General features: G+C 48.8%; 1 protein-coding gene across 1 annotated transcript in view; it reads left to right on the top strand.

The window, feature by feature from the left end:
• Window positions 1–16,134, top strand: part of LOC146861307 (formin-like protein 2) — a 393,344-nt gene that overhangs the window by 328,991 nt on the left and 48,219 nt on the right. Inside the window, exon 2 of the mRNA XM_085646227.1 lies at window positions 2,153–2,236. Coding sequence (XP_085502353.1) covers window positions 2,153–2,236 — 84 coding nt within the window. The remainder of the gene's footprint in view (window positions 1–2,152; window positions 2,237–16,134) is intronic.

Below are 16,134 nucleotides of genomic sequence, written 5' to 3'. Positions count from 1 at the left end.
GTCTTCTGAAGCATAGACACCTATTTATCTGTGATTTGGAATGCGCAAGAACTGACCATTGGTCTTAGCTTTTGAGTCGTAAATATCGGTCTGTTGTTTATGATAACAATGTCCGATTCTACTATTTTTGAATAAACCAACAAATTCTTTTGTTTTTCATTTTAGAGTTCACATTATAGGAAAGCCCTATTTTTGATGCCATATTAAAGTGTGGACAGAATCATAAGTATGTGCATTTTAAATAAATATTTATTATACAGAGGCCCAGAATTAATATCAGGAGCCCGCCAAATGCTAGGGTCGCCAAGTATTGATTCCACTTCAAACCTCTTGCAGGGTACCTTTTCCCCCTACCTTTTCCCTAACTAAATGATTTCCTACTCATCCTCCTTTCACTCGTTTTCCTAATAATCCCATTTTCTCTAGGTGAAAGACTGATGATGAACAATAAGTCCCAAACCCTAAAAATAAGAGCTTGTGCTGACCACCTGAAACGATGGCCCAAATGAATCGCTGCACTGAATACCTCTCCTGAGATGTACAGGTGATAAATGTAGAACATTGTAGGGCTGACACGTGCTTCCAAGGTTGGCTGAATACATACGGTTTAGTTGGGTGATAATCAAGCTCCTAAGTGTAAACCCGGTTAGTGTACTACAAAATTATATTCAGGCGCTTAAATGTAAATCGGGGTTATGTGCTGCAAAAATAGTTGAAAGTTTCGGGTACGTTTTATATGCCTTCATTGCACAAGGGCTGTCAGCAGTGTGGGCTCAGTCGTGACTAGTTTCTTAAGTTGTTTGACCTACTTACCCAATCCAACGTGTTTAGACGCACACTCACAAGTGGAAAAGCGCTGTTCTTCCCCTTTACAGTGATTCAGACACTGGTGCCTATGAAAATCCTTGCCACGCAAGGACCCGCTGGAGCATGTGGAACTTTGTAACTCATTGTAGAAATGTCAGAGTATTGCAATGTGGAAGAAGTTAGTGCATTGTAAGTCGAACATTGGGTGCAGGGCATTACATTGTACTAGATATTGTTATGTTTGGTGGTATCTGTTCGCAGTTAGGTAGATCCCATTACCTATGGGTACGTTGTTCTTTTCTCTGGTGGGTCATGGGGAAGAGGCAAAAGCATAATGGACCGTTTTGGTTACTCTGTAGAATTTAGCAAAACGGCTCCTTCTTAAAATACTACTGTTGTTGATTTAGTAAATTTAGGAGCAAAAACGCATGTTTCTAAGATTCTGAGCGAATCATTAAGCAAAGCAATGTAGAATTTGTGTTGTCTACATTGTATGCTGCTTTAATTCCAACAGGAGACTCTCATGTTTTGCTCTTGTTACGTAGTCAAGTGTTTGTCAAAGGTAATTGGACACCATGTATTATTTTCTATATCTTGTTTCTCGCCGGCTTCTTTCTGGACACATTTCAGGCATTATAGGTTGAGGTGATCTGTATACTGCACCAGAAATACTTGATTTTATAGCATTTGATATCCTAAATGTGGACATAAACTACATATAATGGCACTCTGGTGAACATTTGATGGTGATCTAACTACCCGAGTTGAATTTGGGTGGGAACGTTCACCTTTCCCAACTTTTGGTGGAAATTCTAAATATAGAGGATAAGTCACAAATGTTTTCCTACATTTTGGTAATATTTTGGTAGTGGAAATTCCGCTGGTGTCTGCTCTTAAAATGTAGAATTTCGCCCTGAAAATCAGAGGATTAACTTTACCACCCAACTCTAAATCTCACCTATATTCTTGACAATTTCTTTCACTTGCTGGATTGTAAAATGAGGTCACTGGAATGAATGTACTTTAGACATAGATTAGCAGAATCATGGCACTTCTTTAAGTTTGAGTTTCACACCGTACCACTGTGGAGTTTGTCGCTCTACAACGGAATAGATCCCTCTTATAATTGATGGAGTATAGCTAGTTGCAGTTATTACTGTGAGTTTGCTTTTGTGGAGTCTGGTTTTTTTTACTCTGTCTTTTGTTGTTACATTTAATTTGAAAAAGTCCGTTTTGCTTCTGTTTAATGTTTTTTGATTTGGGGATTTAAAAACTTTGTCTGAACTTGAAGAATCTAGAAGTATGTGCTGCTAAATAATATAACACATGTTTTTTCTTCTTACAGAATGCTATGAACCTGCCGCCTGACAAAGCAAGATTACTGCGCCAATACGACAATGAAAAGAAATGGGAACTTATCTGTGATCAGGTAATCTAGAATATTTGTAAAAGTACTAGGTAAAAGTCTGTGGTGTTGTTTGCTAGCCACATACACTTCTAATAAGATTACAATGTACTAGAATTTATTTGAGATGCACTACTATTCTGTGTTAAGATAATTTCCCTTACTGGGCTATCATGTGCATCCCAACATGTTAAAATGTACATGTCAAGCTTAGAGATGTACTTAACAATTTTTTTTGAAGTTACGCACTTAGATATTACAAGATATTTAAAAAAAATCCTACTCTATCATTTGCTGTCCATCATCCTGACTGCAAAATAAGTGCCACATTGAAAAAGCTTGATCATGTGTTGCTTTCCCAAAAGTACCTGTTTGCTGATGTGCAATGCCACAAAGATCCTTTCACCTCCGAAAAGCCACCTCTGAGATGAACTTCACCTGTGTTGACTATCAGTATATCTGCTAATAGGCCATGCAAGTACTCCCAGGCCCCCCATTTTCAAAATGTTGATCTTATTGCAGTTGTCCCCTATTTCCCTAGCTGGGTGTGCTTTTGCTATAAAGCTGCAATGTATGTTTTTGTGACCGTGACTCTGGACTCCAGAGGTGTTCTTGAATTGTATAGAGGACTAGAACATGTTTACACCTGTGTTGGGGCCTCATCAGTGTGGGTCAAGTCAATTACAGTGACATTTTAGACTCTTGTGTTTAGAAATCTTTACCGTAACTTTGTCTTCTGCCCAAATTTTCAGTAAGCGTGAACTTTGACATCAGCCATGTATGTGTATGAAGCTCATTTTGGCCATTTTGTTTTGCACAGTTTTTTTGTCTTGAGTAGATTTCAACTTTCTCACATTCTGCTGGGCACTTCTTCACATACTTTTCATAGAGTGTTGTTTTGGTTTCGAGTTTGTGAGTGAAGAAAAAAGTTACTTTCCGATTAGCAATGCTTATATGGTTAGTACACTGTAAGAATCCATCCAACTCAAAAATACCACAGGTTTTGATTCTAGGCCAAACTGTTGGTGCTGTTGGAGACATGGCATTCGTCTGCAGCATGTTACAATATGTTGGCGGGAAGGCGTGGCCTTAAACAGTGCTGCTTTTTTGCCCAAATGTTTTTCAATATGTCTTTGGTCATGTCACAGGAAAGGAGTGCATTCATGGTGTTGAACACGAAGAGAACTAATTACAGAGAAGAATGTTTAGATCTGAATATTGGTGAGAGGTTGAGCTCTCTCTGTTTTGATTCTTTTGACACAGTCAGTCTGGGAAGCACGTCTGGGTATATTCTTCACACTTAACCTCTTCTGTGCCCATGCCGAGATAGTCTTGTCATGGAACACGGTCGCGCTGTGCCCATGACGAGACTATCTCGTCATGAAACCCGCCCACTAATGTAACGCCCGGCACAGGAGGGGGAAAGGGCGTGGCACAGAAGGGGTTAAGGTGTCATCATCAGGAAAACAAAAAACTGATGAGTGCAGTGCTTGAATTAATATAATTTTCTCGTAATTGCCTGCAGCTGCATCCCAATCCATTGTTTTTTGGCTTTTTGTTTGCCCACAATACCATCTCATTCAGGAACCAGCCATGTGCCAATTAGCCTAGCTCCTCCTCCAATAGGAACAGTCCAGCCGAACTGCCGGGCCCAGGTATCCTCACAAGCAATCCTAGACTGGTTCAGCCTATTGTGGCCTTGCGAGTAGGGTGCAGCTTGTGTCCCGTGGCACAGTGAGCATGGGGCCCACGTCTAGACTTACCTGTTACACTTGGGGCGTTATACTGAGGAAAATAAATGATGAGTGGAATGCTTGAATTAATTGAAGTTCATGGTAATTACGATAGCCAGTCCATAGGTTTTAGCCCACGATGTGTCCTCGTGCAGGGACCCTCAGTCCTTCAAAGAGAACAGCTCAGCCTGAACTAGATTTGTATCCACACAATGGTGTAGTGCCCTCAGAATGAGTGTGAGGCCTGGCATTATCAGGTATTGCCCAGAGGGAGGAGGCACAGTTGGTTTTAAAATCTTCATCTGCCGGGTGGAAGGTTCTTCTCAGTCTGTTATTTACTGGTCGTTGAGCATTTCATACCAATTTGTATCTGAAAATAAATAAATAATGGCACCTACCCTGGAGAGAGATAACCAAGTCGTCAAGGAATAATATTATCTAGTCTTAAACAAATTAAAGGTGAAACTGGAGAATTTTGGAATGAAACTCACCAAATTTCTCAGATGTAACTCTATTTGGCAGCATTTTTCTCCTAAGCCCTTTGGAATGTGTAGATTAAGTTTTTTTCCGCTGGTAATCAATTTGCAATTGTGATGAAAATGTATTGATTCAGGATACACTAATCACAACACCCTGCTGTTTGCACGCTTACAACCCACCGTATTCACTTGCAAACTACCGGACGAGTCCCTAAAAGCTGTATTAACTGCTCAAGACTTTTCGTTGTCTTTAAACTTTTAGGAGTTTTTTGCATTAAAGTATTTCGAATGCACCATGTGACTCGAGCGCTTCACTACAACCGGTCACCTACCTTGTGCTCCCACTTTCTACACTGAAAGGTTTAATGTAGTGCTTTACAATCCTCTCATCCTAAATAAAGAACCCACAGAAACTCTATTCGAACTGTCGATGTTATGTTTCGGACAGAGAAGTACAACCATGCCTTGTTTATGATGGCTTCCATGGATATCAAAAATTCTGTTTCTACCCTGTAATCATGTCTCCGAACAGGCTTCCCCTTAAAGTCCCTCGCACAATAAATCACCAACCACCACTTACTTGTTAGCAAAAAAGGCCACTTTATTAAGACTGGTGCCAAATCATAATTTTCTGCAATGAAATAACTTTCCAAAGTTTGTCTTCAAATCTCCCCAAAAACTACCCCCAATGTAAAAACCCCACCCCTAACCAGAATACTGACCCCTGTGTGCATTTTCCCCAACTTCTCATTTCCTGTTCACGTGACTGCTCCCCCCCTCCCCCGTTGGAGGATAGGCTAACCCGCTCAAGGCTGCCCACCCCCCCAGCAAAAACCCCGCCTACCCAGGACGCTATCAGGCCTGCAAACAAAAGAAAAAACCTGTCTTATCGTGGCAAAAGAAAATAATATCGGCCTATCGCCAAACCCCAAGAAAAAAGGGGGGATAAAACAAAGGCTATGAAAAAGAGGGTGGGTGGGTGGGACAAAAAGTACAACCAGCCCCTCCTCCCCGCTCCCGAGGGCACAGTGATTTTCCCGCCCTTGCCTCCCGCTACTTAATACCTTCCCTCGCGCCGCGCGCCCTCCTAATTAAAGCCCCTGCCCTACACCTGGGTGGCCGCTCCATTGTGCGAAGCCACCCAGGGGGAGACCTGGCTCACGCCCTGCACCCCCTGGGTCCCCCCTCGCACAATAAATCACCAACCACCACTTACTTGTTAGCGAAAAAGGCCACTTTATTAAGACAGGTGCCAAATCATAATTTTCTGCAATGAAATAACTTTCCAAAGTTTGTCTTCAAATCTCCCCAAAAACTACCCCCAATGTAAAAACCCCACCCCTAACCAGAATACTGACCCCTGTGTGCATTTTCCCCAACTTCTCATTTCCTGTTCACGTGACTGCTCCCCCCCTCCCCCGTTGGAGGATAGGCTAACCCGCTCAAGGCTGCCCACCCCCCCAGCAAAAACCCCGCCACCCAGGAAAACCAACAGAGTTTTCCTGCCCCACCCAGAAAATTCCCGGTAGTGCAACAAACCCCTTTTCAAGAGCACCATATCTGTTCCTGCCAAATTTGCGCAATCAAATCCCTTAACTCCAGAAGGTAATACGCTTGCCCCATTGTAGATAAATGTACCCCATCCTCACGAAACAGATACCCTTCCGTGCATTTTATGTTGGAGTGAGCGAGGACCTGCACCCCATGACCCTCACAGAAAAGTCTCATAGTACGGTTAACCTTCCGTCTCGCTTTTTCCATAGCTGCATGATGACGTGCTCCTCTCCAGTGCAACCTCGTAATGAACTCTGTCCAGATCAACTGGGTGCTCTCCCAGGTAGCCTGGAGGACCTCCAGATCATGTTTCATCAACTTTATTAGCGTCAGCCCTGATAAGTCAACCAGGTCATTCTCTCCCAAATGAATAATTAGCAAATTTGGCGGTCCCCTTCCAGAACACATCGTGGCCAGCACCGGAAACAAACCCTCCCAACGCATTCCCCCTTTGCCTTTCCATACCACCTCGTGGCTAGCACTGCGCAGTCCAAGGGAACGCCCACACATCTGTTGCTCAGCATAGACTGCAGCCCATTTAACGAAGGAGTGTCCTACTATCCATGTTGATTTTTTCGAACTTACAGGACCCGGCGCCGTACCTTGATAGAAAACAAATTATTAACCAAAGAAACGAGGATCTATGCAGACACTTTCCTAACATATTTCTCACAACACTTGGACTTCCATCTCCCAATACGGCGTATGTCTGCCCAGGACCAGCCCAACCTGGCCGCCTCTGTGGCTGCCCCGATACGAAAAGAGTGTGTTCCAAAACAGAAAGGGTTTTCCCCCAAAATAATGAGTACCTTCCTCATCACCGCCAGCAACTGGGCCACGGAAATAGGTTGCCCCGAGGCGTGGCAAAATATGAGTCCCAGAGCAAAACCACTAGAAGCCTTGAAACTTTCCCATTCCCCTACAGGACAGCAGAAACCATCCTCACTTCTGTTTAAGAAAACCCATTTACCCCTGCCCAGCTGATCCGTCTTTGAAATTCTCAACCAAAGGCTCAACCTGTGCCCCTCGAGAAATACTTCATCACTGTGGATACCTGGCCTATGTCGCAGCCCAAGCAATTCCGAAGCCCTGAAAGCCCCAAAAAACAACCATAGGAAACATAATCTAAACAGCCTGCACTCAGACTCATCATAACATACCAAAGGTAGCTGCAGCAGCATTCTTCGCAGCAAATCATAAGTCACCGCCCTGCGTAACTGTTTCGTCCCTGCCTGCACCCTGCTTAAACCCTTGAGGACCCTCTTCACCAAAACCCCCTGTACCAGATCCCTTCCCCACCACAACTGCCCGTAAAAGGAAATCCCCGCCAACTTGCCAGAAATAGTAGTATGTGTGAGACCTTTGTCAATCAAGTGTAACACAAAACCTAGTACCAAATGAGCATCGGTCAAACTCCCCCTATTCTCGGCACACAGTTTACCATAGCTCAAGAACTCTCTCCACGCTTGCTGATAGCTCCGTCTTGTAGAAGCCGCTATGGACTTCTCCACGAAAGCGACAAGTCTCAATCCCCCCACTCCCAGACACACTGCGGGATTGGAGTCTTGGTGTGTTCCGCCCCAGGGGCCAGCCTGCGAAATCTCGCCCACTGTAAACGAGACAAAGAGTCAGCTATACTGTTATGCACTCCCGGGATATGCCGCGCCTTAAAAACAACATTGAGCTGTAAACATTTTAGCATAAAAGCGCGCAGTAAGCGTAAGACTCTCAAATCCCTGGCTTTCTGTTTGTTAATCAACTGTACCACCGTTAAATTGTCAACGTGGAAAAGCACTGAACGATTCTGAAACTCATCGCCCCAAACATACAGGACAACCAAAAGTGGAAAAAACTCTAGAAAAGCGATACTGCGACCTTGCAACAGCCAATGACGTGGCCAACTCTCCGCGCACCAACGGCCTTCCCAAAAGACGCCAAAGCCGTGCGCACCAGATGCATCCTAGTAGATCTGCACTTGCCAAATCATGTCTTCATCCGCAAAAAACAAAGACACACCATTAAAATCTGCTAGAAAAGTCAACCATATAGCCAAATCAGCCCGTGTAGCCGCTGAAATACGCACTCTGTGGTGAGGAAGAAAAGCCCCAGACATGGCCATTCCCAATCTCCTGCAAAACGTCCTCCCAGCACGGACCACCCTGCATGCAAAGTTAAGATAGCCCAAAAGCTTCTGCACCTTCCTGAGCTCCAACTTGCGCTCTTCAATCACAGATGACAAAAATGCAGTGATTTCCTGAACTTTCACTGCTGGCAACCTCGCTACCATAGCAACGGTGTCTATTTCAATACCCAAAAACACCATCATCGTACTCGGACCCTCTGTCTTATCCGGGGCCAATGGCACTCCCAGCTCTTGCGCCAATTTCTGAAAAGACAGCAACGCCTCCTGGCACTGACCTGTGCCCTGAACGCCAATGAAAAGAAAATCATCCAAATAATGACAAATGAGGGCATGACCAGTAACCTGAGTGAAACGCCACTGCAAAAACGTGCTGAACAGTTCAAAGAGGGCACAAGAGATAGAGCATCCCATAGGAAGCATCCGATCTACATAAAACACCCCCTGCATCTGCATTCCCAAAAGTTCAAAGTCAGAAGGATGGATGGGTAACAGCCTAAAAGCAGATTGGATATCACTCTTGGCCAATTGAGCCTCCCTCCCTGCCGATCTAACCAAACGCAGGGCATCATCCACGGAAGCGTAGGACACACATGCATCGTCGGGCGATATGAAATCATTAATGGAGGAGCCCTCAGGCCATGACAGGTGGTGTATCAGACGAAACTCCCCTACTTTCTTTTTGGGGACCACCCCCAGTGGAGAGACAATCAAATTGGGCATAGGACAGCTGAAAAAAGGACCAGCAACTCTTCCTGCCTCCACTTCATCCTGCAACTTCAGCTGAACCACCTGTGGCAACTCCTTAGCGGACTTCAAATTATCTGACCACCTACTCTGTCTCGGCCCCTGGTAACCTATTATGAAAACGTCCTTGAAACCCCAAAAAAGTCTGCTGGCAGCCTCAACATCCGAATACTCCTGCAACCATTGCCCCAAAATCTCCAACTTAACCGGAGTAGGACCCCTTTCCTGCAAACTGGAAAGCATTGCCTCTTCCCCTCTGCCCCCTGCCCATGTCACCGAACCGCTGGCCAGCGAAGCATTGTGTGAGGGGATGTCTTCCACCACACTGGGAACACTCATGCTTATATCTGCAAAACTGCCTATTGCAGAAACCCCTGTTGAAATTCCAACAGGCTCCAAAAATAGGGGACTGACCTCTGCCCCCAAACCCCGCCCCAGGCTGGGCGGGACGAGCGGGAAAGGGCCGATAAGATATAGGTAAACCACTAGCCGTGTGCGTAGTAGCAGGCGGCTGAGAAGACGCCATCCATTGTAGCCACAGCTCGGAATCCACATCGCCCCAAGGTCTGTCCTGAGACACACTCAGACGAGCTCTAAACTCCTCATCATATGACAACCATGCGAAACCCCCATAGTAACTCTGAGCCTTCCGAATAATATCCATGTATTTGAAAATCGCTACCGCCCTATCTGGATATTTTTCACAATATACGCTGGCATATATCAGGAACGCAGAAGACCAGTTCTCAATAGTCTTAGGTACCCTAGGACGCCTCGCCAGCTCCCACTCTTCCTCCTTGGAGCCCTCCTTTGCCTGAATATCACGGTGCAACAATTTGAAAACATCCACAAACTCATGACGCCAAATCCTGCTTTTTGTCTTTTCTGATAGATGTGAGCCCAACGGCATAGCAATCCCCATGTAAGGCAACTTTTTGTGTATATTTTTGTCTTCCTCCACTGCCTCCGGGGCCCCCTTACCCTGATCCGCAAGAGGCTGTGACCCAGGGACGGGGGCAACCCCCCCCTCCCCTCACCCCCTGAAGAACCTTGCTGCTCAGAAGATGCCTTGTCCCCCAAAGTATCCCCCCCAATGCCAATAGACCTGGTTGCTTTTGGCGGTTGACCCCCTTGCTGCCAAACAGACCACCACCCCGTCGTACCTGTAGACAATGGAGCTGGTCGAGGGTTGCTGCCTGGCCGGTCCACTTGCTTGCGACTGGTAGCTGCCAGAGCCTGTTACTTTGCATTGTCCGCACTAGACGTCTGCAAAAAACTAAGCACATGTGGTTGCCCCAAACAACCCCTCTGACCCCTCACAGCTTTCCCCACTCGTTTCCCCACGTCACCATCCCCGTCTCTCAATTCGCCATCCTCCAATTCATCACTGTCCTCCTCCATATTCCCCAAAGCACCCAAAACACCAGAAGGTGCCCCACTGTCCCCCATCTTGTCCAAGAAACCCCCACTTACAGAACCCAAATGCCACTGTGCATCCGTGCTAGCGGAGGGGTGGCCTAACTGGGAATGGAAATCCGCTTCAGATCGCCCTCCCGCAGTAGGCCCCCCAGACAGAGCCGCAGTGTGCTCCATCCGCCCTGAGCGCTGGCCGGCCGCAAACCGCGTGGCTAAAACCGGCATATCTTCCTGGAAGCCGCTCAAACCCTGTTGTTCCTTCTTGCCCACTGAAAACCCTCCATCCCCCAAAAACCCACTCCTGCCAACGCCCGGAGCACCCCCACTACCCACCCAGACCCACTGTCCCTCCCGGGAATCCTGTACCCTGGTTGTGGAAACCCCCGACAAAGGGAGAACGCGTGGCTCGTGCCCTGGCACACCGTCTGCACCCCGCTCCGCAACCTGGCCGCTGAATTCACCCTGCGAAACCCGGGGGCATGCGCCTAATACTGTAGGCGATCTGTCAGGCAACTGCGGGTAATCCACCCCTCCCTGTGCACTCCTCGGCCCCATTGTGCCTCCTCCTACGTGGCCTGCCCCCGTCCCAACCACACCCGGGGCCCCCACCATACCCCGCAGCCCCCACCACACCCCGCAGCGACACTACCCCCGGTTTCCCCCCAGAGGGGCACTCAGAAGTCATATCCGTATTAAATAGCACAGGCAATGCTGGTGCTGGGCTCAACAGAAAAGTCTGCCCATTAACCTGCACCAACTGAGGGTTGCTCTGCCACCCCAACCCCTCAGGCCCTGAAAGTGGGGGGGTAGCTTGCTCCTGAACCGGCCCGGGGGACTCCAGCCCATCATAACTCCGTGCCCGCCTTCCTCTCGTAGGACGCAGAGACTGTACGCCGGCCCTGCCCCCAGCGCTCCTCCCACGAAGCCCGGCCGATGCAAGGGACCGCCCCCGCCTTCCCCTCACTGTAGCGCGCCTCCCAGCCACAGCAAAGCGGGCGGGCGCACGTACCTGCATCACGGTGGACACCTCGTCGGAAGGGCCGGCCTGCGCCTCCTCACCCTCAAAACGGGCCGGTTCCAGTCCCACCTCCGGACCCAGCGGGACCTCCTCAACTGCTGCGGGCCCCGGGGATAAGCAGGCCGCCACCGCCTTCGCGACCCCACTGCTGGCCTTCCGCGGTGCACGAGTGAGGCCCACCCATGCCTGTCCAGCAACGCCAGGCTTTAGAAGGTCGCTTCTGCCTGCTTCGCAGAGCACCCGGACCGCCTCCCGCACCGCCTCCTGTGACGACATACTTCCGACGCAGACCTACGGTATGCCAAAAAGGACAAAAAGTACAACCAGCCCCTCCTCCCCGCTCCCGAGGGCACAGTGATTTTCCCGCCCTTGCCTCCCGCTACTTAATACCTTCCCTCGCGCCGCGCGCCCTCCTAATTAAAGCCCCCTGCCCTACACCTGGGTGGCCGCTCCATTGTGCGAAGCCACCCAGGGGGAGACCTGGCTCACGCCCTGCACCCCCTGGGTCCCCCCTTGCCTCTAGCAGCCCACAGCTAGAAGTTACAAATGGTAACAGTTGTAGTGTGCAGCACTCGCCATATGTTATTCGATTTAACTGGCAAAGTTGTTCGCCACATAAAAATATGATGCTCACATTAGGCAGTTGCAAGTGTGGGCGTTGTCCTGTTGCTGTGCCACAAATCTGGCTTTCATTTTGAGAACAAGCAGGGGGATTCTCCTCTGACACGATCAAAGAACTATGCGGCACTCCTCGATAGGCCAGGTGAAAGCGGCCACGTTGTAGTGAACGCTTAAGGCGCCTGTGAGAAGTTGGCCTGGTATATGCTGTTCACTAGTTCTAGTGACCACCTTGTACCATGCCAAGCAACCCTTATGGTGTGGTTGTAAGTCAACCTTTTTGGACTAGCTGCCCTAGTGGTAGCGTAGGCTAAGCAGTCTTTGAGGCTAAACTCGTGATGCGTGTTAAGCAAGCTGTTTTACCAATAGTAACCCCCTTTTATACCAATGAAAGGACACCACACAGATATATATTCAAAATATATATGCATTTATTTCTCAAAGTAACCCCTAGTCTCTTTATGAGCACAGGAGCACAAATCGTCAAACAAGATTATCACAGAATACACAGAAGTTGCACTTTATATGGATAGGCCCTGGTGGCCACTCGAACCATATACTAAAATAGTGGTATAAGTACCACGAACAGAAAAGGGAAAAGGCCTAGGGCCTCTAGAATCGCTGGGCCTACAAGGAGCTAACGTCAGTTAGTGACCAGGAGGTCCACGGGTGGCGTGTGCAGAGCAAATAGTCACACGCGTGCTCCCATAGGTTTCAATGGGTGCGTAAAAAGTACAAAGTTACTGCAAAAGGAATCTTCCGGATGACCTAGGAACTTAAGATTTGGAACACAGGCACTAGAGATGTATTACTACACATGGGCACCGGAGTGCCAGCTTTACCTCACCCACAGGAAGCGGGTGCATAGGCCTCAAAGTGCGTCGGGTTTCTTCTATCTGTTCCGTTGAGCCTGGGACAAAGATGCTGCAGGCGGTCGGTCGGGAAGAGATGCAGTGGATCCAAGAGTGGATCGGAGATGTTGAAGACCTGTAAGCAGAGGGGACAGTGTTCACAGTCACTAGCCAGTGACCAGCGTGGCACCAGGTGGGTACCAGGCGATGTCGGGTGCAAACAGGTGATGAGGGGTAGCTTGTCTCCGCAGCCACGTGGTCCCTGAAGGTCGACGACGTCCAGGAGTCGGCTCACGAGCTGTCCCACGCAGGCTCTCGCTGTCGGCGGTGTCGGCGACTTGATCGAAGCAAACAAGCCTTGGCAAAAGCAATTGCAGGAGGATTCGGAAATCAGCTGTTGGTTCTGACCAGCAAGGCCAGAGGGATTGCTCCTTTGGAGGGGAGCAAGGGCCAGTCTGGAGCAACCAGACCAGCGGTGTTTGTCGTAGATTTCGTCGCCAAGATGGCCACTAGCCAGCGGGCCAGCAACCGGTTAGGCGCGTCGAGTGGCAAAATGCAGAAGGGCCCCACGCAGATCGTGGAGATGCTGGAGGGCTCACCTTTGGTGCCGATGCTGCTCGAGGGTTGGGCTTCTCAGGACCCAAAGCACAACTTGGAGGGAGCCTCGGTTGTTGCACTGGTCAGCTTGTCGTAGTCGTTCCAAGATGGCTGGCTCCACGTGTCTCGGTGCCTCCACGGGTCTCCTCTTTGCAGGGACTGTGGATCGGGCGGTGAGAGGTCTGGAGGTCCAGGTCTTGTCAGTCTCTGGGCTCGGGCTCCGGCGGGAGGCGGCGGCAAAGCAGACGGTGATTCGCTGGATGGTGCTTGCGTTAGCAAGGTGGTCACTCCCTGACCACAGGGGAGATTTTCTTCAGTCTTCTGTGCAGCAGAATGTCGAAGTTCCCGTCTTCTTCTTAGTTTCAAGTTGATTCCAGGATGTCTGAAGTCTTAGGACACAGCTCCTACCTTTAAGCGGATTCTAGGGGCCGGACTACCTGCTAGGTCCCTCCCTAAGGGTGGGACCAGGAAGGGGGGTGGTTACACCCCCAATCCTTTGGCCAGCTCGCCCCAGGCCCGGGACTGGTGTGCCCCAGGACCGGTTTGAACTGGCATATGCACCGAGGCTCCTTGTGAGCCACAGGCATGTCTGGTTTCTTTCAAGCCCTACCTGACCAATACACAAAATCCTGTCTGGGGTGGTGCACGCACCTCCCCTGGCAGGAAACCCTTTGTCCACACCTCCCAAGCTGGAAGGACTCCCAGCAGCAGGAGGGCAGACTTGTGTCTGTGGTGGCAGCATCCATTTTGTGGAGCTGAGGCTATGTCTGATTTTACCCGGGTTTCAGGTACTGTACATGTCGTGTCCCTCTAGAAGGGTGGAATGCTAACCCCGTCGCCAGAATTGGCGAGGGGTTAGTATTCCAATTCGTATGACACCTTACTCGACATGTTTTGATAAAGCCAAACCAAAGATAGCATTTAACCGCGAGGTTCATAATGCACTTAAGAGTATATGGTATGACGATATCTGGAAACAGTAGAAGGAAGTGGTTCCGACCACTGCAGACAGGCTCAGCTCATGCCAGAGCACCATCTCACATGGAACCAAGCACTCTGCCTTCAGGATTGTTAAGGCCTGCCATAGGAGTGACTTATAGGTTACCAGGTGTCCCATTTAAGTTTAGGTATAGGTATACTACACCTAAGTAAGAGGTGATTACACCAACTTACCCCAGCTGAGTGATCAGCCAGTTGTGTCAGATTGTTAGGCCAAGCCTGGGGTGGCATAATACATGCTGCAGCCCCTGGCAGGCCTTGGGTACACCAATGCCCTGGGTACCTAGTGTACACTGGTACAGGGGCTGACAGGGTGATCCACTTCCAATTGGTTATGCACCTAGGGTGCATAGTTTTAATTTAGTAGAGAGAACAGCAGGCTGGGGGTCTGATTGGCAGGCCCACAGCCTCAATATGTCAAAAACCAGTGAAGCAAAAAGCAAAAATTTGGGGTGACCATAGGATAGCAGACCCTACTCTCCTACACAACCCCCCCCCAAACGCTGGGACATTAAACTAGCCTTGACCAGTCTCGTCTTCATGTCCTAAGTGGAAGTACCTGGAGAGACCATCTGCATTCCCATGGTCAGTACCTGGCCGGTGCTCCACTGTAAAGTCCATCCCCTGTAGGGAAATGGACCACCTAAGCAGTTTGGGGTTTTCACCCTTCATCTGATTTAGCCACAAGAGGGGCTTATGGTCGGTCTGAATCTTGAAGTGAGTGCCAAACAAGTATGGCCTCAGCTTCTTCAGGGCCCACACCACAGCAAAGGCCTCCCTCTCAATAGCTGACCAATTCTTCTCTCTGGGGGTCAACCTTCTGCTAATAAAAGCAATGGGTTGGTCTTGACCATCTACATTAAGTTGTGACAGCACAGCTCCCACACCCAACTCAGAAGCATCTGTTTGGACAATAAACTCTTTGGAGTAGTCAGGACTTTTCAGGATAGGTGCAGAGCACATGGCCTCCTTCAGGTCATCAAATGCCTTTTGACAGCTTACTGTCCACTGAACCTTTTTGGGCATCTTCTTGGATGTCAGATCATTAAGAGGAGTCACAATGGACCCATAGTTCTTAACAAACTTCCTGTAATACCCAGTCAAGCCCAAGAAAGCTCGAACTTGAGTCTGGGTGGTTGGAGGGGACCAATCCTTGATGGACTGTATCTTACTCTCCAGTGGTTGAACTTGGCCCCCACCTACAAGGTGGCCCAAATACACAACCTTACTCTGCCCTATCTGGCACTTAGTAGCCTTGATAGTGAGGCCTGCCCTTTGCAGAGCCTCAAGAGCCTTCTTCAGGTGGATCAGGTGATCCTCCCAGGTGGAACTAAAGACAGCAATGTCATCAAGATATGCTGCGCAAAAGTCATCCAACCCAGTAAGGACTTGGTTCACCAGCCTTTGGAAGGTGGCAGGTGCATTCTTCAGACCAAAGGGCATCACCACAAACTGATAATGCCCACCTGGGGTTGAGAATGCTGTTTTGGCCTTAGACTCCTCAGCTAACCTGATTTGCCAATAGCCAGCTGTCAAGTCAAATGTGCTCAAAAACTTTGCAGAAGCTAGTTTGTCTATGAGCTCATCTGCCCTTGGAATAGGGTGTGCATCTGTCCTGGTGACAGCATTGAGTCCTCTGTAATCCACACAGAACCTCATCTCTCTCTTGCCATCTTTGGTGTGAGGTTTGGGGACCAGAACCACTGGGCTAGCCCAGGGGCTCTCTGAGGGTTCAATGACACCTAATTCCAGCATTTTATGTACCTCAGC

Source organism: Triturus cristatus, chromosome 3_1 (genome assembly GCF_964204655.1).
Source record: "Triturus cristatus chromosome 3_1, aTriCri1.1, whole genome shotgun sequence".
Taxonomy (NCBI): domain Eukaryota; kingdom Metazoa; phylum Chordata; class Amphibia; order Caudata; family Salamandridae; genus Triturus; species Triturus cristatus.
The sequence above is the reverse complement of the archived record's forward strand: the minus strand, read 5'-3'. Positions and strand labels throughout refer to the sequence as shown.